The following is a 25,160-nucleotide window of genomic DNA, read 5'->3' as shown; positions in this document are numbered from 1 at the left end:
GCATGCGCCTGAAACGATTTAGGGAAATCATGGAAAACCTAAATCAGGATGGCCGGAGACGGGATAGAACCGTCGTCCTCCCGAATGTGAGTCCAGTGTGCTAACCAATGCGCCACCTCGCTCGGTTGCTGAAACATTTGAGTTCAGCTACTTATGCTACTAGGGTCATTGCAAATTTTGGCGATATACATCTGAGTAAATTAGCCTACCACACCTATTTTCATTTCTGCTTTTGTATGGCATCATATTCTCGGGTAACTCATCATTGAGTAAAAGAGTGTTCATTGCACAAAAGCGTGTAATCAGATTAATTGCTGGAGCTCATCCAAGATCATCCTGCAGACATTTATTTAAAGAGCTAGAGATCTTCACTGTAGCCTCACAATATATTTATTCACTTATGAAATTTGTTATTAACAATTCGAACGAATTGTACATAGTGTACATAGCAACAACACTAGGAGAAGGGATGATCTTCATTGCTCACGGTTAAATCTAACTTTGGCTCAGAAGGGGGTAAATTATGGTGCCACAAAAGTCTTTGGTCACTTACCTAATAGCATCAAAAGTCTGACAGATAGCCAAATAGCATTTAAAAGGAAATTAAAAGAATTTCTTAATGGCAACTCCTTCTACTCATTAGATGAATTTTTGGATGTAGTAAGTGGATAATTTCCCCAACCGCCAAAAAAAATTAAAAATGTTAAGTGTCATCTAATATTTTGTATAGGCACCTTTTATTAACCTGACACGGCAGCGGATGTTTCATGTGGAAGCCCTTACACAGCCTCTGTTAATTCCCCATCTCTCTCCATGCAGTTTCCACATGTTTGGAGCCCCAAGGAAAGATATTTGTGGCTGTTGATTTGCTGGATACAATCATGGTTCCATAGGCAACCCCAACATTTTTCCATGAAGGAATTTACCATCTTGTCCCACAGTAGGATCAATGTATTAACAATTGCAGTGATTACTTTTGAAATAATGAATAGTCCACTTACTATTTTTCCATCTGCATCATATTCATTTGACTGTCCATTGGATTTTAAATATAACATTTCATTTAGTAAAGCACATCAAGAAGTCCATAACATAGACAACATTCCATTGCCACACCAGATAGGCTCGAATTCAAAGATACAGTATCAACAGCAATAGATAGATTCATACCGCATAAGTTAGTAAGAGACGGGACTGATCCACCATGGTACACTAAACACATGAGACTACTGTTGCAGAAGCAATGAAAAAAGCATGCCAAATTCAGAAGAACAGAAAGTTCCCAAGACTGGCTAAGTTTCATGGAAGCTCGAAATATAGTGCGGACGCCAAAGCAAAATGCTTTTAATAGTTTCCACAATAAAACATTGTCTCAAAATATGGTAAAATACTCAAAGAGATTCTGGTCATATGTAAAGTACACCAGTGGCAAAAAACAGTCAATACCGTCACTGCGCAATAGCGATGGAAATGTTACCTATGATGGTGCCACTAAAACAGAGTTACTAAATACAGTTTTCCATAATTCCTTCACGAAAGAAGATGAAGTAAATATTCCAGAATTCGAAACCAGAACAGCTGTTAGCATGAGTGACATAAAAGTAGATATCTTACGTGTTGCGGCAGAACAACTCAAATCACTTAAGAAACGCAAATCTTCCGGTCCAGATGGTATACCAATCAGGTTCCTTTCAGAGTATACAGACACAATAGCTCCTTTCTTAGCAATCATATACAACCACTCACTTGACGAAAGGTCTGTTCCTAAAGACTGAAAAATAGCACAGGTCACACCAATATTCAAGAAAGGAAATAGGAGTAACCCATTGAATTACAGATCCATATCACTGGCCTCAATTTGCAGTAGGATTTTGGAGCATATACTGTACTCGAACATTATGAATCAGCTTGAAGAAAATGAATTATTGATACATAACCGACACAGTTTCAGAAAATATCATTCTTGTGCAACTCTTTATCCCCAAATGAGTTATTGATACATAACCGACACAGATTCAGGAAATATCATTCTTGTGCAGCTCTTTATTCGCATGAAGTAATGAGTGCTGTCGACAAGGGATCTCAGATCAATTCGATATTTCTAGATATCCAGAATGTTTTTTTATTCCATTCCTCATAAGTGACTATTAATCAAATTGCGTGCATATGGAGTATCCTCTCAGTTGTGTGACTGGATTTGTGATTTCCTCTCATAGGGGTCACAGTTCATAGTGATAGACGGTAAATTATCGAGCAGAACAGAAGTGATATCTGGTGTCCCGCAATGTAGTCTCTCAGGCCCTCTGCTGTTCCTGATTTACATAAATGATCTAGGTGATAATCTGAGCAGCCCCCTTAGATTGTTTGCAGATGACGCTGTACTTTACCGTCTAGTAAAATCATCAGATGATCAGTTCCAATTACAAAATGATCTAGAGAGAATTTCTGTATGGTGCAGAAAGTGGCAATTGGCACTAAACAAAGAAAAGTGTGAGGTCATCCACATGGGTACAGAAAGAAATCCGAAAAATGTTGGGTATACTATAAATTGCACAAATCTAAGGGCTGTCAATTCGACTAAATACCTAGGAATTACAGTTACAAGCAACTTAAATTAGAAAGACCACATAGATAATATTGTGGGGAAGCCAAAATAAAGACTGTGCTTTGCTGGCAGAACACTTACAAGATGTGACAAACCCACTAAAGAGACAGCCTACATTACACTTGTCCATCCTCTGCTGGAATACTGCTGCGCGGTATGGGATCCTTACCAGGTACGACTGACAAAGGACATAGAAAAAGCGCAAACAAGGGCAGCTTGTTTAGTGTTATTGTGCAACAGGGGTGAGAGTCTCACTAACATGATACATAAGTTTGGGTGGCAGTCACTGAAACAAAGGCGGTTTTCACTGCGGCAAGATCTATTTACAAAATTTCAATCACCAACTTTCTCTTCCGAATGTGAAAATATTTTGTTGACACCCACCTATGTAGGGAGAAATGATCATCATAATAAAATAAGAGAAATCAGAGCTCGAACAAAAAGATTTTGGTGTTCCTTTTTCCCATGCGCAATTCAAGAGTGAAATGGTAGAGAAGTACTATGAAAATGGTTCGATGAACTCTCTACCAGGCACTTAAGTGTGAATTGCACAGTAACCATGTAGATGTAGATGTAGACCATAAGTTAGTTGTTGGGGAATGGCTGAAGTTTAATATGTTTGGGAATGGTGATACCAATTCTTTTACAGTACAGAGATCCACATTTGCTTTGGGGTTGAAATGAAAATGTAAATACCTATTTAGCAGAGGATCAGTCACACAATTCCCACTGAGCTTTGTCCACATTACTGGAAATGTGGAGAACATATAACTGTGGCAATTTCTTAAATGTTGATGGCACTCATCAGATACTACAAAATTTAAACAATACTTTTTAAAAGTATTATTCTCTGAGTGCCACCAATATACTATTAATAATACAACATAGAGACAGAGGAACAATAATTCTGTCATATTTTGCATATTTCAACACTCTGATTTCCAATGGGGTAATATTCTGGGGAAATGCTTCAAAAGGGGGAAAAGTTTTTTAAAATACAAAAACAAAATGTGAGGTTGATCTGTGATGTTCCAAATCAGACACTCTGTAGGCACCTATTCAAGACACTTGGGATACTGACACTTGCAAGTCAGCACACCCTACTTATTGATGATATTTGTAAACAACGACAAAAAAACTTTTCCAAGCAAACTATGGTATTTACAATAATAACATATGACAGAAGCAAAGCCTTTACAAAGACTCAGCAACTCTCAATATAGTACAAAAAGGAGTTATCCAGGCTGAAATAACAAGCTGACAGTGAATATAAAAAATAATTTAAATGAATTTATAGATCTATAACATTTGTAAAAGATGTATTATATTGTAAATGATGTAATTTGTATGCCAATGTACATAATATTGTGTATCTCATACGTATATTGTTGGCAATACTGTTTTTTTGTTTTGTTTTGGGACCTAGAATGCAATATTGTGTAGCTTGTATTTATATTGTTTAGGGTATTGATTGTTTTTCTTCTCTTTTTGCCCATATAATACTGTATTCATTGACTTGTCCTACATTAGAGTAGGATCTTTGTACAAAATGTAATTTTAGAAGACTAAATAAAAAATGAATCAATAAATGGTATTCTTCAAAGATTAGCTCTGTTCAAAAATGTTTTCAGATCCTGATCAAACAATGTCAAAGAAGCAAATTCAAATGAACGTCTCCTGCAGCATACTCTTTATTAACATTTGAAGCACTGGTTCATTTGAAACAACATTTGGGAAATGTTTTTCATATTATCTTCTATTAAGAAGGGTACTGAAATACTTTTTCCTCATTTTAGTATTTAATATTGGTAATCTATCCAAAATGATATGAAATACCGAACTACTTTTTAATAACAAATTATCGGCTTTGAGGGCTGTTTTCAATTGCACTAATTTTTCCTATCTTCCCACCTGAGATTCTGAAAATACTTTATTTTTTCCATATTGCTGTAGCTTCGACATGAAGCCACCACTCTGTTCACCCTTATTGATTTGTCTAAACTCATTTTAGACTAGAAAAGATCTGATGCATCATTCCCAAGAAAAAATGCCTGTATGTGGGTTTCAAGCACCATGTATATGTTCTATTCTGCTTGTTATAATCTATCTAATGTAGTAAGTATCCAAAAAATAATTTACAAGCAGCAGTATTTTACGAAACATATTTATCTTCTGACTTTAAGATTTGGTGTATCTAATTATCACAAAGACTTTGGATTACAGTGAAACAAAGGATTTGATATTTCTTTACAATCTGTCTGCAATAACTACAACCAAATGACTTGTGAATTCAAATAAAAATCTTAATATTCTTTCATAAGCAGACAGTCACAATGCTGTTTATAACGAATTAATTTACGCTAGAAGAAATTAGCATTTCTTATTCACACAGGGAATTTGCCTCAGCAAAATAAACACCATTTGATACACAGTTTGAAGCCAATTTGAAATGAAATTTATATGAAACACTTGACTCACCATATTTGACTAGGTAAGCACAAGAAAGAATAAGAAATTCTAGTGTGTCAATCAGATACCCTGACATTCAGTTAATACCCACCTACGAACCAATCAGGGTCATCTTTTCGATGACTTTTCACCACTTTCTCCTTTCGTTCTTTTGCGGTCTGCATTTTTCTGGCTTTTTCAACAGCTGATGTCAGGACATGCATTTTTTCCTTAAGGTTTTCTGACAAAAACTGCTCTGCTAAGTCACCTACTTGTAATAACTCAATATTTACCATCTTCAATGCACTGTACAGTAGCTCTGCCCCTGTAACACAATGGTGGCACAAGTTATGATCTCTTTTTTTCTATAAACCTATGAGTCACTTAGGATCTTAATATATAGAATCATTGGCTCTACATCAATACTAATGTAAATTCACACTTTCTTGTGTATACATTAGCAAATAAAATAACTTTCCCAAATTCAATTCAAACTAGTCTGAATGAATGTTATATGAATTTATGATGTCTGATTTTTTCTGATTTAATTAGGTATTATTTGAATAAAATTAACAGGAATAATGATATATGTATGTATCAATTTTTTGGTAATTTAAATGAAAATTCCAGAATGGTGAACATGTTGCCATATTTCAGATGACAATATTAATTAACAGAAATGGCTTTCTACAAGGAAGTATGATACTTTACCAGGAGGTCCTGGTCAGCACTACAAGTTTGCCACTGATCATACTGTCAATAATCATCAGATTGAAACTGTAACTATGTTGCTGGGATGAAATTTAGTACACTTATTATTTACAGTAATATAAAGCAAAAGTTAGACGTATAAAGTAATAAAAAATATTACATATCTAAAACTCATGGTATGATTATGCCTCCATGTGTAGTAATTTTTGTTTTTTCCTTGCAGAATTATACTTCCACATCAGAAAATGATTATCATTAGTAAAACTAACATACGAGATTGTCCAGAAACTTGTCTCACACTTCACACATCCACTTTTTTCACCTCAGTGATATAGCCAGCAGTACTGCAGGTACAACCACAACCAAAGAAATGAGAGAGAGAGAGAGAGAGAGAGAGAGAGAGAGAGAGAGAACTAGTACACTGTCTGATCAAAAGTATCTGGACATCCCAATGTAATGTGGAATTTACCACTAGGTGGCACAAGAGGCAGACCTGTCAGTGTAAAAGGAGATGGTGAGTATTGTGATGTGATTGGCGAAGCAGTAACAGCAGAATGGGTCAGTCAGGAAGGCTCAGTGACTTCCAAAGTGGAGTACTCATTGGATGCCACCTGAGTAACAAATCCATCAGGGACATTTCAACTCTTCTACAGATGCCCAAGTCAGCTGTTGGTGATGTGACTGTGAAGCGGAAATGTGAAGAAACAAACAAAACTAAACCAGAATGAGGCAGATCTCACATGCTAACTGACTGGGGCTGTCAAGTATTGCAGAGGGTGGATGTAAAAGATCGCATATCAGTTGAAGGAATTGCTTGAGAGTTCCAAAGTGCTATGAGCAACCCAACTAGCACAATGAGTGTGTGTAGTGTATTAAAAAGAATGGAGTACAATGGTCCAGCAGCTCCACATAAGCCACACGTATCTGTAGTCAATGCTAAAGGGGCACTTGGGATGGTATAAAAAGTGATGCCATTGAACAGTCGACAACTGCATGACAGTGCATCCTGTCATAACACGGCATCTGTGAGGCAATAGATTGTGAACAGTTACGATACTGGAAAGGATTGACCTGCTCAGAGATTTGACATTAAACCAATGAAACACATTTTGGATGAGTTAGAACATCAAATTTGCCCCACACTATGGCATCCTACATCACTGCCTTCTCTGGTTTTGGCTCTTGTGAAAGGATAGGTTGCCACTCCTCCCCAGATATTCAGACATTCACTGAATATGTCCCCAGAACAGTTCAAGCACTCATGAAGGTGAAGGGTGGACACATCCCATATTAAAGCCCCCTAATAGGTGTCTGTATACTTTTGATCAGATAGTGTATACAGATTCTGTAGAGAGGCAGTAGCCATTCAGTAGTTGCAGGGACCATAGTCCATGTAATAGACTGATACAGGCTTTAAAAATCATTAACATGGCCATGCCGTGTTGGTACAGCAGAACATCTGAAGGGAAAGGGAAACTACAATTATTACATTTCATGAGGAGACACGGCTCTACTTTATGGCTTAATGGTGATAGCAACCCACTGCATTCATGGTGCTTCTGTAAGAGCATGTAAACATTTAACAACGCATAGAGGATGCTCCACTGAAGAATTAGACGTAGAGAACCTGGGGTCAGAGAAGCCAACCTGAGGAGATAGGAATAAAATCACATTACTGTGTACTATTTTATTTATGTTAGTTACAGTTAACTGCAAATACCATCACTGATACAATGAACATACCATTTGTACTGTATCTTACAAAATGTGCTGAAATTGATGGCCATCAACCTCAGTGCAAGCAAGACATTGGCAAACAAGATCCTGACACACCCTGACAAATATCCCTGGTGTGTACAAATCCCATCACAGGCAGCTACAATTCTGGCAACTAATTCCATCTCCATATCCATTGGGGTCTCATACACATAGGAAATAATGAAGTGGGTGTGGGTCAGGTAACCTTGCAAGCCATGGAATAGGACCTCCACTTCCAATCCAGCATCCAGGAAAAACAGCACTGAGATGACTGTGGACATCCACACTGAAGTGAGGTGGTACAACATCATGTTATATCCACATACTCTCACAAACAGTGAAGGGGACAATGTAAATACCGTATAACAGAGCCATCATATAGACAAATAAAGTAAACAAAACCTGAAACATTAGATCCCAGTAATCAGGGTGGTCGTCGTCCTTCCCTTGCAGGAAATAAAGAATGTACATGTAAGTAAACAGCACAGTACGTGTAAACTTGTAGGCATGTTAGTTGTAAATAAGCTAGAAAACAGTAATGCTAGACAAAGCAATAGGCAAATTTACTTCCATATCTCGATAAGGTTCTCTAATTAAAATTGTTCAGTGGAGCATTCTCTATGTCCTGTTACTTTTTTGCATGTTCTTACAGAAGCACTCTGTATAGTATTATGGAAGTAAAACAGTCCCTAGAAGTGTAAGTCAGAGGGCACTAACTTCAGGCAAGAGATCCACAGTCATCAAGAATATGTTCTTGGGTTGATCACTGTGGTAATTGGTGGTTAAGAGCTTCACAGTACTGAATCAGTTAGCATATATAAGTTCTCTACCCTTGAACTCACCTTCACTAACAACTTCAACTGTGTCGAATAATGCTGATAAATCTTTCACCATGTAACAGTGCTAAAACCTTTCATTTCCATCGTAACACTCACCTCTCTCTCTCTCTCTCTCTCTCTCTCTCTCTCTCTCTCTCTCTCTCTCTCTCTCTCTCTGTGTGTGTGTGTGTGTGTGTGTGTGTGTGTGTGTGTGTGTGTGTGTGTGTGTGTCTCAATTAATATGATAATGTTCTTGACATTCCTGTCAATTAATCTGAACTAAGACATGTAGTTTGACACAATAATAAACAAAATGAGAGAAGGAGTTAAAGAGAGAAATGTTGGAAGTGAAACAGAAAAGGAAACTATGAAGAGGACCCACATAAGTTAATGGGTAGTTTCTTAGCGTATCTATGTTTTACCTATACTGCTGTATTACATTGGACAATACAAGTAGTCATAATTGTACAAGCAAAGACCAGAGCCACAAGCACAACTAAACATAATAAAGACAGATGTAGGAGTGTGCTAATTTAACAGACAACTACAACAAAAGAATTATGAGGATTTGACAGAAAAGGTAACAGACCTTTATATGACACTTCACATGCAAAGAGAAGTCCAACAGTTTGACACCTGAAATCCAGAGAAATTCTACACCTACATCTACATCTACATGACTGCTCTGCAATTCATACCGAAGTACCGAACAGAGGGTTCATCAAACCAATTTAGCTCTAGTTCTCTTCTATTTCACTCTCAAACAGTGCACAGGAAAAATGGACACTTAAATCTTCCTGTCGACCTCTTCTTTTATTACAATGACTGTTTCTCTCTATGTAGATGAGTCAACAAAATATTTTCATATTTGGAGGAGAATGTTGGTGACTGAAATTTCATGGAAAGATCTCACTGCAATGGAAAACACCTTTGTTTTAATGATTTCCACATCAATATGTGTATCATACCTCTGATCTCTCTCCCCTACATCATGATAATACAAAGTGAACTGCCGCCTTTCAATTTTTTTTTTTTTTTTTTATGTTCTCCGTCAATCCTATCTGGCAAACATGCCATACCACACAGGAGTAATCTAGCAGAGGAAAGGCAAACAGCCTTAGTGAAGCTGAAAACAACACAGAAAGAGGACAGAATATAGATAAAGATGGGATGGGAAGGAGGAGAAGAAAGTACAAATTTGAAAAAAGTAGGGCAGTACTGTAAATGAGGAAATAATAGAGAAGGAGAAAAAGAGCATGAAGAAAGGAACAGAAGCACGGATCACACTGCAACAGAGGAGAATTGTGGAAGTTAGGATTGTATTTAATTACTGCTTTTTCATGGCCCCCTCCCCCACATTCTACTATCACTGACCATCTTTAACCTCTCATCAGTGTCTCACTGACTTCCCAGGGCTTTGTCGGTCTTGTCATTTGCAGGACACGGTGTGACTATACGAAAGCCAGTCGCGCTGTCTCCCTTGCCAGGTATGACCTTCCATTCCTATTAGACCCTTAGCTCTAATACCTGCTTTCTCCTTCAATTTCTTTCACTGTCTTCTGGGGATGGACTAATTCCACAAATTAATGATTTCTGTTTCTTTCTAAAACTGTTATTAAATCTTTAGAAGAAAAATGGAAGTTCATTTTTTTAAACTTCTATAATAAATCACAGGTAAATCTACTCGGCACATAAATTACAACATATGGGAAGTAACAGATGCAGAATATATTACAGACCTGAACAAGGAGTGATTTACAGATCGCAGTAGTTGAAGACATACTTCAGAACCAAGATCACTTTAAATATTTATTTTGAATTGATGACCAGTTTCAACAGCATTTTTCTGTCTTCTTTGTATCTGCAATGCAATGCAATGCAATGCAATACAATACCACACACACACACACACACACACACACACACTGCATTTGTAAACATATTTTCTATGCCATTAGATAAGTATAATATTTTACATATTGTTAACATACCTCATCTTTTCCAAAATTATGCCAAATATTTTGACACTGTTGAAAAATTTAAATAATTCAGAAATGTAAGCACTACCAGGTGGTAAATCTCAACCAATCAGCATATCATTAACAAAAATAGTATTTACAAACTTGTTGTCCTGCAACTTTCACCGATCACATGCGACCACACAAATGCTTGTCTGAAGGTCTACTGAGTTGGGGATTGTGACAGAAAAGCTACCTCTTATGTCCACTACATGGCAGCATGGTAATAGATGTTACTGTTTGCATTTAAATTAAATAATTACACAATTTGTTTATTAGAAATTTGTAGAGTGATTAAAAACACTCCACATCTAGAGTTAAAGAAAATTGCACATGTTCCATAAAGATTGTACAGTACTAATAGATTTCAATATACAAGTTTTCATAAAGGAGCAATATCATTATTTAAGTAACACACTGCTAAAAAATTTTATGCTATGAGGTACGTCATATTTATCTAAAAGCAATCCAATAAAGTTTTTTTAATTTTTTACATGTGTTTGTCACTGCACATTGCAAGTTCTGTACAAATTAAAAAAAAAATACTACTATAGTATAAGGCAGGCAAATTTTTATTCTCATGATTTCTTTATTTTATTTCTAAAGCTTCTTGTTCTCGACAATTCACCCATTTTTGCGTATGTTATTTAAGTGTGACATCATAATTTTTTATTATGCTACCTTGCATCACAAAATCACAAACCACTAAAGCAATAACATCAGTGTTCAAGCGCAACATCCTGCCATAACACTTCACTGACAATTAACAACCTCCAAGACTACGTGTCACGTAATACCTAGATGGCATCATACAGTATGTAAAAATTTTTTTCTTAATATGATCTTACCATAGGATTTTACATGAATCTCATGTTTTCTCATTTATATATTGGTCCAGAAATCTCTGACACAACTTATCAACAAGGAAATTTTCATGTCGTATTTGGACTGTCTCATTTTTAAAAGAGGTTTTCAGATGTGAAGTTTGGAACTTTTAAAAATAAATATACAGATAAAAGAGGAAACATGAGAGTCGTGTAAAGTCCTATCATAATATCATATGAAGATAAATGAAATTTACAATTTGTACGATGTCATATACACATTAAGTAACATATAGTCTTAGAGATTGTTCATTGGATAATTATATTACACAAGTTGAAATGTTATGTCAGGATGTTCTGATTGTACACTGATGTTACTACTTTAGTGGATGACATACTGATTGGTTGTGATCTGCTTGCTGGTAGAGCCTGCATTTCCAACCTATTAAAATTTTTAAACATTGTCAAAATATATGGAATAATTTTGGAAAAGATGAGGTATGTTAACATTATGTAAACCATTATACTTATATATTTCATTTCTACCTTGACACCGAAAATATGTTTACAAATGCAATGTGTGTGTATGTCTTGTTGCAGATCCGAAGATGACAGATAAGTGCTGTTGAAACCTGTGTTCAGTTCAAAATAAATATTTAAATGTGATAATGGCTCTGAAGTATTTCTTCAAATATATAAGGAATGCCAAGGTACACAAATCCACACAAGCCACTTCTGTGTTGACTAAAGATGGGCTGCTGGCTCAGATGTTAATGGAAAGGGATGCATGGTACTCACTTCTGTGAAAACAACATAATGAGTGATAAACCCAAATGAAAGAATAATCTTGGAATTAACACACATCAAGATGAAATCAAGTGTGTTCAGTTGTGATTATTAACATAAAAATCTCTTGATCCTGAGCCCTTTATCACATAATCCTAGGAAATGTGTTTATGTAAGTACAACATCACCATCCTAGAACATGTTAACATTTGTAACATAGGCAATTGCAGTACTCTTCTGCAGCAGTTTGGAAGAATGCTTCTCAATGAGATACACACACAGTACATGCAGTTACTCTCTTTCTGGCCAATGACACTAAGAAGTGCTTAGAGGCAATTTAAGTATCTAACTACAGGTATTAAAAAACCATTGCACTTACAGTAAACATGATGAACAGGGCTAGTGTTGTAGGTTAGTTTTGCTTTTACATACAACAGATTACCATGAAACAACACAGATGAAAATGAACTTCATTTTCACTTAAACACTGCATACATAATGCAGAGATGAATACACATCAACAGCAGGTAAAAAATGATAACACATGCTAATGGTCACGTTAAATGTGTGGCAATCAATTGACAAGGGGAGAGGACAGGAGAATTGTTAATGTAATAACTTAAAGAGTGAAGACAGACTAAAAAGTATAAGATATGCCACAGACTATATGCATAATTGAAATCTTGGTCCCTTGAGGGAGATTATGATTACCATAAGAAAGACATGAGAAGAGCAAATAGGTGAATTAAAAGAAAAAAAAGAAAAAAAATGCTTCAACAACTAACAGCACAAAAATGTGTGCAGATGGTCCTCCTTGTTTTCTTATTATTTTGCTTCCTCTCAACAAAGAGATCAATAACAGATGAAGCACGCCCTCAGTCCTGATGAGTAATTTTGGATGAAAATAATCAAGTGCTTACATAAAGAACCAATTCTATATTTGCCTGACCGAATTTAAAAATGATTTTCAACTTGTATTTTAAAACATTTGACTATGAAACTGCATTGCTCTGTAGAGGCCAGGTAGTTAAAAGTTTTATGTCCTATTTAAGTTAATGCCATTTGGAGACAGAGCATTAGGTCAAAACAAGAGAACATGGAAGAAAATAGCTGATAGACTCATTTAAGGAACAGTTCTTATATTTAAGTGAGATAACTTCGAGAAGTTATGGAAAATCTACATGATGATTGCCAGAAGCATGATTAGATCTTGTTTTATCTAAATAGCTGAGTGTCTTAAATGCACCTAGCTCAGAGAGATGTAACATAGGCTATGTTGAGAGCAGTGTGTACAATTAAACAAAGAACACCACGATTGTGTGTGAAAGCTGTCTAACAAATCTAACAGAGGAGCAATGCATATAGCAAAGTCAGCAGAAGATAAAGAGACAAGGAAAAGACAAAGGATGAAGAAAGACAGAGGTACAGATGAAGGAAGAAAAAGTGAAAGAATGAGACAGAGAAAAAGGGAGGGGGGGGGGGGGGGGAGGGGGAGATAATAACTAGAAATAAAGCTATGGGAATTCTAATCTATCTGTAGTCATGCAATAGGGATTTCTATTCTTGGCTATCTCAATGCTACCACTCACAGTAGAAAAAAAAATATTTTAGTGATGTATGTAGGATTCAGGAATCGGGGGTTAAATGCCTTTTGCTAAACTTACGGGGATTTAGTAAGCCTTTACAAAAATCATACAAAAAAGTAAACTGCCCCAGATAAAAACAAGGATGTCATACAATAATAAGCAACAGGAAAACACAAAACTAAACATTACTAAAAGAATTTTACACCCGGCAAGTGCTTTGGAATAATAGAGGTAAAGCTCCAACAGTTGTGTTCAAAGACCTGAATGTCTTCAGTGTAACCTTATGAAAATCTTAGCTTGCTTTTTTCCTTCTCCAGCAGAATTTTTGTGCCATATTGCATAATAATTTATTCTGTATCATTCAAGATACTTCATGACTGACCTGATATGCTTGAAGAAGTATGCTGCTGTATGTTGAATTCTGGAACCTTCTACTTCAATTAACTATCCGTTTGCCATGTCTTAGGTTTCTGAGACACCTCTGTGCCATCGCATCTTGACTAATTATCATGACCATGCTAAGTGGGCAATTCTTCTTGGTGAAGTAGACACTTTCAAGTAAAGTCCCAGTTGCTTTTTGGCAACCTGAGACAGTGAAATATATAACTTTCAAAATAAGGAGGTGTCTAAAAATATTTATCACCACTTACATGCCATAGAGACAGATCATCAACTTCAAGCAAACTATTTTTCTGCTGAATGAAGTTCTCTACTGAATTGACATTCTCAACCACATGACCAGCATCATCAGAATGAGCAGTGAATGGAGCTAAGTTTTTCATTCGACTGTAGCTTCAATAATATATTTACAAAACTAAATATAACACAAATAGTAAAATATGTGGTCAATAACAACATAAAGAAAACCTCAGAATAATGTTGGTGCATACAAAAAACATACATCTCTGCACAACAGTGTGCAGAGAGCACCTCCACAAAAAAGAAACAACATGTAATTAATTATCTCTACAAGCTCTTCTCCACAAAATGCTGATCACACACCCAATTCTTTCAGAAGAAAAATAATCTTCCTGAAGAACAAGCTAAATTCATTATGAAAAAGTATTAGATATCTACAAAAAGAATTGGCTTCAATTAATAGTATATACAGTGAAACCTCTATATAACGTTTTTCAAGGGACCACAAATTCTGAACACTGTGTAGATGAAAACACTATAAAGAGGAAGGCTTCCAAATAATAATTATAGGGCATTACTGAAGATCGGGGTACCACTAATCAGCTTTGACAAATGGTGCCATAGATGACATTTTAAACTTTCACAACACTGTAATATGATGTTCATTGCAAATGATCAATGTATCAAATGATTAGTTTTTTGTAATTAAAACATGGGGCCTGGTAAGTGGCTGGGTGAAAGTAAATGGTGCCAAAAAGATCTCAAGCAGAATGTGCGTCACATCTCACGTGACCAGGTTCTGCCGCTGACATATGAAATACAATGAGTGTGGGCTTTCCGACCTGGTGCAAACTGTGAATCCACAGAACGGAAAATGATGCGTCTACATCCAGTCATTTAAAAATTATAAAGAGGTAAATAATTGACCAGGGTTCCAAAAATATGAGCGTTACATGGAGGAAATTGTAATATAGAGGAAACGCAGTAAAGAGGAAAATTTAACATTGTTTATATGGGCTTTTAGTCGGAACCGAAAAAACAGATATAACATAGAGGAAAACATTATATGGAGGAACGTTATAAAGAGGTTTCACTGTATTATAGGTAGATGACTCTCCATAGACATGTTACTTACACAGAAAAGGAAAATGTGTTTCTCATATAAATTTCTCAAAAGTTATAAAATTTTATTCCTTAATAAAGTAGTGTGTCCTAGCTATTTTCCAGATTTGAACCAAATCACATACTGGTTTACATAATTCATGATACATACAATAAAGGTAGAACTCATTTATACCTGTGATGGCATCTTCTCCGTCTTTAAGTAAAATAAGAAGTGACTGCTCCTTAACGGTCTGAAAGAAGTCTTCATCATCAACAATTGTACCATCTTCTAGCTGGACTGTCACATCCTCATCAATCTGGAAAGAGTTTTGCATTTAGAACTACCCAAACTTTTGGCACACTATACATGAATTTGGGATTGACTATGTGAGCAAAAAGTTAGGTGTCAAATGAAAACTAACTTCAACATGAAAACTCATTAATGTACATGGTACGTAACAGAATCATGAGGGTAAAATATATAATACATTCTGAGACATAATTAATCACAACTATATTGCAACCAGAACCATTAGGTAACTTCTTTTATTACTTGTACCATTGTAATTTACTTTTTTCAGCAAATAAAATGCACTACTCACTTTTTGAAAAATGAAATTACGTTCTTAACACAGTTTTTACACATAAAATAACAAGCTGATCATTCAGAATCATTAAAACAGCAAAGAAAATGTTCATTTACATATATGTACTTGCACACACATTTCATTTCTTCAAAGAAACATGATTATAAAATTTAATAATATCTTGAATAATAACCACTTGGCTGCTCTTGTAAACAATTTATTTAACAAGAGGTTTTGTAGCCTAGAAGCCATATCATCACATTAGATATGGTGAATCATGACAAAGTTGCAACATGGACAGGACGAAACATCCCTTGTCTATGAGTAAATGATGCAGGGAAGTAGAAAGTATGAGTCCACAGTTTCTCAAGCATCACATGAATCCAAATGGATGATAGTAGGTTCAACATAACTGGTTGACCACTACATATTGGGGGACAATCCTTCCAGCCTCTCACAAATACAGCAGACTGCAATGTCTAGAGATGCAGACAGGGAAGTGGCCAGCTACTTACATACGCTACATTTTTTTTTTAAATATACACAATATATAAACATATATGTACTGCTTAAATGGGCAAAGTTGTTAGAAAAGATCCCCAAAAATTCTTGACTCACTTTCTTCAAATTTTTACATGAAGTGACAGAAATGACATGAGACAATTACTTTAATACATGACACATGGGGCCGCAAATGTCAGGAAATACCTGAAAAGTGGATGACACATGTTGAACATGTGAGACCACCAGATGATGCATGTGCAACAGTTGGGCTTGTTGATCCTAACTTCACTGGTAGAGGGCAGAGCTGCACATTGCACTGCTAGGCTACCCTTTTTTTCAAACATCTTTATAAATGTGATATGTTGTAAACATAAAAGTCACAAAATTATTGTCCTTGCTGTAACCAAGCAAAATCTGTTCTTAGTTTGTGTTTCTTTCCTTTAGTCTCATTTTCTTTTTGTTTACAGAATTTATTTAGTAAACAAAACTTAGGTCATTTACTGGTAGCAATGCAATTAGAAAGCTTATACTCATTTACTTGTGATGCAATATGGTAACTTTTTGTTGCACTGTAGTTTACAATAAACCACCGGGCTCATTACCTTATGCAAACACATAATAGTCTAACCCAAATTTTAACAAAATACTTCCTGCCACATGGAAGATTTGAACTCTGATCCTCTCAAGCTATAGCCATGCACATAGGCCCGCAGCCACACTGATGTAAATACTTGACTTGAGTTGGGATGATCAGGTGTGATAGACCAATAAGCTGAATTACTGCACGAGGCAAGGTATGTCATCCAGTAATGTCACATGTTCAACATTTGTCACCCACTTTCCAGATATTTCTCAACGTTTGCAGCCCCATGTGCCTTACATTAAATTACTTGTCTCAGCATCATTCACATCACTTTGGGGGTTTTCAAATATTAACAAGAATCACCATGAATACTACATAAGGGAGAAATGTTGCTACCGACCACCTCACAAATTTATTAACTGATTTACTTGAAATTTTTAAACAATATTCTAGTAAATGTCCAGACAGACAAAAGCTGTGTTTGTTTTACCAACAAAGTACAGGTATTCTTTTAAAACTGACTATAATAAAGAAAATGCTGTGCTGTGAAACTGTGCAACTACATTTTCTTTCTTACTGTCGGTTTTAATTTTGATAGGAGAGCACTTCAACCATTAGACAAATTGTTTCTCCCACATACATTCTTTCTCCTTATATACAATTTCAAACAAAAATTGTATACAAAACTATGTGCTATTTTTCTCCTTCCTCACACTCAGCTTTAACAGAAAACGGGAAAGTTGGATTTATGTCTTACTGTCTTATGATTAGAATACTTCTACAGAACCTGGATTGTCCAAAACCTTTTAATCCTACCTGTTCATAGATTAAAACTATGTTAAATACTGTCATTGAAGCTACTATCCTCACAGATCCAACAGCAGGAGATATTTATCATACCCCATATACAAATAATCCCAACTGATTTACCCATTTATTTTAAGAGGCGACTGCTCAAGGTCAGGAAGAGGGAGGAAGAGAAATGGACAAAAAGGGGGAGGCAAATGGACATACAGAGGAGAAAGGAGGAGATGGACACAGATGAGAGGAGGGAGGAGGTGGTAGAGATAGATGCGGAGAAGAGAAGGTGGACAGAGAGAGGAGGGGAGAGCAGAACATATATATAATTCCCATACATATGTAGCTATTGCAAAGCATTGCTGGGTTCACTAGCAATTAATACAGACGAAAAAAGGGCTTGTCATGGAAAATTATCTTGTGGGGAACTTTACCAAGATTTTTCATTAAAAACCTAGAAAAAGCCCTCTCCAGACAAAAGTCTGACCTGATAGATAGTAGTTACAAAAGAAAAGTAGAAAATTCTATAATTATTTCAAAGTCACAGATTGAAGATGAAACTAAGAAAATGTTTAGTTTATTAACAAAAATTAAGACTAAGTCATAATTTGGACAACAGAACAAGGACAAAAAAATGTTTGTGATTTCACTATATGCAAGAAAAATCGCAAGTAAACCTTTCAAATATTCAGGAATCCAGCATGTACCAACATTATTATAAATGCCTAATCTTGTCATCCTCTGTGGCATAAACGTGCTTATTTCTACTCAAGTATCCATAGGGTCCTTCGCCTTTCCTTAGAGCAGTCACAAATAATGAAGGAACTCAGCATTATGTGACTGGTTGCCCACAATACTGAATAAGATTCAAAAATAGTCGATTTTGTACATAATTAAACTATTTAAAAGAATGAACTTTTTGAACTTTACAAAAGAAAGATAAGTTACCAACCAAGAATGTTCACCACTATGAAATATATAGATTGGATTTTCCAAGAAGAAAGGAACCACATAAAACATGAAATGGACAGAAAAAAAATCTCCACTAATATGTATTTGAACATCTATGGTGGTCTGCTCACGTAACACACACACTGCCTTCCTGGCATCCCACTAGTGCCTGGTGCCCGGCTGTAGTATCCAACTGCTATGTCTCATCATCTCCAATCCATCATGCTACAGGATAACAGTGCTTTAACAGCTACACATCATGACAAACATACCACCACCTACACACCTTCAAGCACCTCATACTGATTTTTACTAAGGAACACAAATGCAACTAATTAATTATTTTTCCTCATTTTCTACACTGGTGTAGTATACATCATAAATACTCCGAGCCAGTACTTTCCTTGTATAGTCAATCAACATCATCATATGTCTATGAACCATCTTTAAATTTGGAAAACTTCCTTAAAACCAGTTAGAAAAATCGTATCACATTTCTCTAGTGAGTGCAACTATAAAATTTGTGCTGAAGTACATATTTCTTTCACAAATGTAAACACGCATTAATAGACAAAGAGGGGATTTCAATCTGACTACAAAACCGTGATCTCTATCTTCAGTCTGTTTACAGTGCAACAGAAACCATTGCAGCATGTGCCTTTGGTATGATTTTTTTCTCTTTTACCCTTATGTAAATGGCCACTCAGCAGTTTTTGTAGATTCTATAATGACTGTCTCACTTTTTAATCTATTGACTGGCTGATGATGACCACCGACTAGCTGGTCAAAAGTAGTTACAGCATTATGGATGCTTATGCGATTCTTCATAAAAGATTACACAAAGAATAAAGTGCATAAATCAATCAATGGATATTTCTGCATCCTTGTCTGTCACCTAGGACACAGCTGCTGACTACAGAGTGAGATTACTTCACCATGTCCTCCATAGGAAAGAGGAATGTAGTATATGTGGCTGGCACTTTACGATCTGACCACCAACGGCACAGAAGATAGCTGCAGGTAGCCCCCTGACAAAGCACCCACAACTGAACTGCAACTCATCCTGCCTGTGACAGCTACTCTGGTATCTGTTGGTGCCACAGTGCCACTGTTACCAGTACTAGATCACCTCTAGCAGGCATATGATACAAGCATGACTTCTCAGTATTCTTTCACTGGACAGCTTTATAATAAGCCACCAAGAAGCTCACCACTCAGTCTGCGAGTGTGCAGATTCCAGTACCCATTTGGGAGTTCAACATCAACATTCACCAAGTGCCATGCATCAGAGCACAGCACATGCCATTCAGAGCCTAGACATCAATAATGTAGCACATATGAACTTTGTTTATGGCTGTGTTTCTGTACTATATCAGACTGTGTACTCAACTGCACTTACTGTACTTTCAAGAACTGTTCAAGTAGTCCTGTATCTCATCAGATTATGACAATATTTCAATTGCATTTGTTAGTTGCTATTCAGAACCTAACATTACAATGTATTCTCTTTGTCAAAAACAAAGTTCTATTGTTCTTGGTTGCCTGGGCACCTCTCTCTTCTTGTAGCATGCACCACCCACAATGGGATCCAAAAATGGTGAAGAGGTAAACATTTCTTTTTCCGTAGCATTCTTGTCTGTATGAGGACTGTTTTGCTTCTAGGCCTTCATCCCCAGTATATTGTGCTCAACCAGGTAGTTTTCCCCTCGGTGTTCATGTACCCTCCACACGGTGTTTTGTGGTTCTGTAACACATTCTGGCATCCACCAGTAGTAGTTGGCCGTTTACTTGGTATCCTTGCCATTTGTGTGTTCACATTTTTTGCTCTCTCACATTCTGTGTTTCTATGTATTATTCTTACTTGTTTTGCCCTATTTCTGTATAGTGCTAGCACAGCTTCATTTCTTTGTCACTATGTTTTTGTTTGTGCTGTTTCACTGCACACTCCAACTTCTCTTGCTTCTTGACAATATTGGATCATCTTTTGTGTTTTGTTAGTGGTATTGCTTGCCCATTTTCTTTGGCTACTTCCACATCAGAATTATTGTTCCCGCAGCTTATCCACTTATGGGACCAGCAGCTGCACCGTCTCACCCAGGACAGCATTCGCTTCTGTGCACCACCGACTAACTTCAACAACACCTTGCCTGTCCTAACACTCCCCAAGACCAGGACTCAGTTACACTGCCCCCCATTCCCTTCAGAGTTCGACAACGCATTGGATTCCTGACCAGCCTTCCTCACCGAACTGGGCCGCCTCTTCTAACTTTCTGCTGTTCCTGACATTTTCTCCCGACCCCACTGCCTACAGCACACTCGCCTCCAGTTCCATCACCTCTGACCCTGCCCCCATGCCCCATGCGCCGCCATCCCCTTCATTGCTGGCCCCACAGGCTGAGATACCTCCCACTGCAGCACCACCCGCTCCTGTGCCACCTACTCCTACACTGCCTGTGCTCTCACCATGGGCACAGGTTCCTCTTCTGGTTCCAGCATCACTGGTACTATCACTGACAGCCACAGTACCTCTACTGGCTCCAGCACCGCCAGCACCCTCATCGCCTCATCAGGCGCCACTACCACTGGTGCCCTTCTCGCCACTGGTCAGCATGCTGCTGAAGTACTTGACACTCTCCTCTATCAGCCCTGCCCTCATGCTTCTTGCGTCTTCAACTCCTGTCGTCTTTGTGACCTTACCTTCTTGTTCGGAGGGTTACATCACTCTGTCCTCCGCCGTTTTTGCTGACCACACCTTGCCCCTCTGGACTCACAGCCCCAGTTTAGCCATTCTTTCTGCCTGTTGCTGATGTTCAGCCTACATCCTCGGAGTCCTGCTTCTTCTCTTGTGCTCCATCCCAATGAAGAATGTGTCAATCGTTTCACCACTCACAGGCATCTTCTCGAGGTGTGCCGCATGTCTACTCTGGGACTTTGCTCTGCAAAGCCTCACAAATCTTCAGTTGCATTTCTCTAACACTCCGGTTTGCTGGTTGTGGAAGTTTTACCACAAGCCTGGCCTCATCAGGTCACATCGGCTTCAGCAGCATGGACATTCCTCTTTTGATGACGACACTGCATGTCTCTTATTTCCCAGGTCTGCCCCTCTCTGTTTTCCACTGACTGGGTCTTTCTCTTCGTGGCTAGCTCTGTTCGGCCAGCCTTTGACACTGCCTCCAGTGCTCCTTGCTGTAAGCACCTGTTCCCTGATCTACTGTCAGGACATGCTCCCTCCTCCAGAAGGCACTTCTTCCCCATGATGGCTTCACCGTCACTCCCTTGTGAAAGAATCGATGCAAAAACTATGGCTGGCATCTAGGTTACTGCTGCCAGCTCCAGTGAGATGACTCCATCATCTCCTGCATAGGGGAAAGGGATGCTGGGTGCTTAGCTGTCACCTACAACACAGCCGCCAACAACATAGCTATCTTCTCCATATGAAAGAGGGATGCGTTATTCGTAGCCGACACCTTCGAATCCAGCTATCAAGTGCACAGCAGACCGTCCCAGATTGGCACCCTGTAAAGGCACCTGAAATTCAATCGCAACTCATCCTGCCTGTGGCAGCTTACTGTGGTATCTAAAGGAAGCACAGAGCTGCTGTTGCCGGCAGTAGCTCGCCTCTGCAGGCCATGAGACACAAGCATGGCTTCTCAATATTCCTCTGCCAGACAGCTTTATAACGTACCACCCAGCAGCTCACTAGTCAGTCTCTGAGTGTGCGAGTTTCAGTTCCAGTTAACTTATTCAGCATCAGTGTGCAACAAGTGCCATTCGTAAGAGCACAGTCCATGCCAGTCAGAACCCAAACATCAATACTGTAGCAGATACACACTGTGCCAATGGCAGTATTTCCTTAGTGTGACAGACAGTGTACTCAAACTGTACTTTCAAGAACTGTTATCCAGCAGATCAGTTTCTTATCAGATCAGAACTGTCTTTCAGCTGCACTCATTCCAGAGCTGTTCAGTTGCTATTCAGAAACTAACATTATAGAGCATCCTCCGTATCAGAAATGAAGTTCTATTGTTCTTGGTTACATCTATCTTCTTGCAGTATGCATCACCTACAATGGGATTCAAAAGACAGTACTTCATACTTTTTCAAAGTAATACATCCATGTAATACAGGTGTATTGAAATTTAAACTGAAATGTTCTTGTTATAATATTTTCCAACATACAGTTTACTATTATCACATAGTTTTTAGCTTCCGTGACACACACATTTTTCCATTCCTTGTAATTCTTTGGCATCTGTCTCTATTATATCCATACAGTTAACTACCCCATGTAAAAATTAAAAGTGTTATGGAATTTGATCATTATGGAATAGTTAACTAATTTTTTATTATTACTGTTCCTTAGAAGCTTACACGTTTGGTGTGACGTGGTTGTCCCTGCTAGTAGTGCTATCTCTCACATAGTGAGATACCTGAGAAAGATTTCAGATCAATGATCAATGAGAGAAAGTCTTATTAACAAAACAACAGGCCACTGACAAAAAAACCTCTTCTCACAAAAATTAATACAAAACCCTCTCAGTCTTCTATCAGGCAGGTGTCTGGAAACAACGATGTTAATTACAATCATAGGACATAGAGACTAATTCAACCAAGTTTCCCACGAGAAAGAAGTAGCGTGTACTCAGTAGAAGATGGTCAGAGATATTTTTTGGTGTTGGTGTTGGAGAGGTCCTCCAAGTGCTGCTGTCGTGGCTCCCACTGGGTTCTGACTGACGAGCTAGGATTAACTGGTACAAGATGGCCCATAGCATTGGTGGAGAATTGTCAATGAGTGAAACTGTGCCACTATCAATACCCAGTGTGCACATGTACACTTGACTATCTATTTTGGCATATGTGACTCAGCAGAGGGAAGTAGATCCCCTCCGAGGAGGACCTCTTGTGACACCTGTCCTGCCGTCTACCGTCAACCTGTTTACCTGTCACTGGTGGCCGAAGTCCTGCGAGGCAATGCCTTGAAGATATGCTATGTCTCTCCATATAAAGGGTTACCGATTCTTCAAGTGTACTGCTGGAGGTGGCAAGTAGCATACCATTATGAAGTCATTTTACACCTTTTAAAGACTTTGCAACTCCCTCCACACCTATGTGAATGTAGCAAGGGGAGGTCTTTTCTAAGGTCCTGCCGCCAATTTGATTGCCATGAAGATATTATGGCAAAACTGTTCCATGTTATCATCATTTTAATTCATCTTCTCAATTTGGGTAATCACCAGAGCTCTCTTTGTGGGTGGGAGTAGGTGTTGTCTGGTGGTACCCAATTCCAGTCATGAGTATTTCTGGTAAGATTTTATGCTACAATCCCATGAGCATCTATGACATTTACCAAGCAAGCCTTATACAACTGAAGCATGGCAGGTGCTCCAGAGGCTGTCAGCCAAGGAACGTTTTTGCCTTGTGGCCATCCACCTCATTGGCACCTAGCTTGAGGTTTTTTTTTTTCTTTCCATATTTGTACCTTCCTTGTGACTCAGACAATTAAACGAAGATCTCTGTTCAACAAAATAAACTATGCTCCACTGTCACAGCTAACAATGGTCACTGAAGTGTGCTCATAGCTGACAGTATAAGAGGACTGGTGGCACTTTTAGCATCAGATAGTGATTCAGACTCCCACCCAGCCGGATGTAGCGGCACCACCACTTAGGACATGGGAAAGTTAATTTTTTGCAACATTCTGAGCACAAGTTACAGCCAGGTGCAGCCCAGATTGCAGTGCATCACACATACCAACAGTTGCAAAGTAGAATAGAGGCCACAGGGCCATCAAATTGCTGAAACAGTATACACAGCGGTTTTGCATGTCGCAAATCACAGGCAGAAGGGGCGCACTGGCCAACCTAGCGTGTTATGAGTACATGACGCAACGGAGGCATTCCGAGGCGAGGGCTGCAGATTCGGACACTGAACTGCAGGTGCTTGTTGTCGCCGCAATCTTAGTTACGCTGGCGAGAAGCATGCAGCTGGCCACGTGAGGCTCACACTGAGCAGTGCTGAGTCCGCAGGGCTTCAGACCGCTGAGTCAAATGCCGGCATCCTGATGATGCTGCAACTCCGCTGTCGTACAAGGCCGACTCACAGCAGTGCGTGCATGGGTTGCTGAAGCAGCCATTCCGCACCAAGCCCTTTTGTAGACAGCAAAAAGGTGTCCTCAGCATTGCAGGACCCAGGGATGCAGATCGAGAGGAACAGGGGCACTGTAGTTGGAAACAATAAATCACTTGGAAAGCTAGGATGAGTCTTAATATGGTGCCTTCTACCTCTTCCTGCTACATTTGGTGTTGCTGTTACATTCGGTGTCAGGAGTTGCCACTACATCGAGTAGTGATAGCGAGAACACATCACAGATACCCAGGCTACACACTACTGTCACAGTTTGCTCCCATTCGAGGCACCGCTGCCACAGTGAGCAGCTACCT

At 38.2% G+C, this 25,160-nt stretch overlaps 1 protein-coding gene across 1 annotated transcript in view; it reads right to left on the bottom strand.

Annotated features, from left to right (window-relative positions):
* LOC126298707 (DNA fragmentation factor subunit beta) overlaps positions 1–25,160 on the bottom strand; it is a 146,513-nt gene that overhangs the window by 22,678 nt on the left and 98,675 nt on the right. Inside the window, exons 3-4 of the mRNA XM_049990133.1 lie at positions 15,491–15,614; positions 5,166–5,378 (exon numbers count right to left, since the gene is read on the bottom strand). Of these exons, the coding sequence (XP_049846090.1) occupies positions 5,166–5,378; positions 15,491–15,614 (337 nt within the window). The remainder of the gene's footprint in view (positions 1–5,165; positions 5,379–15,490; positions 15,615–25,160) is intronic.

This window comes from Schistocerca gregaria, chromosome X (genome assembly GCF_023897955.1).
Source record: "Schistocerca gregaria isolate iqSchGreg1 chromosome X, iqSchGreg1.2, whole genome shotgun sequence".
Classification (NCBI taxonomy): Eukaryota; Metazoa; Arthropoda; class Insecta; order Orthoptera; family Acrididae; genus Schistocerca; species Schistocerca gregaria.
Note: the sequence above shows the minus strand (reverse complement) of the source record. Positions and strands in the feature narration are given on the sequence as shown.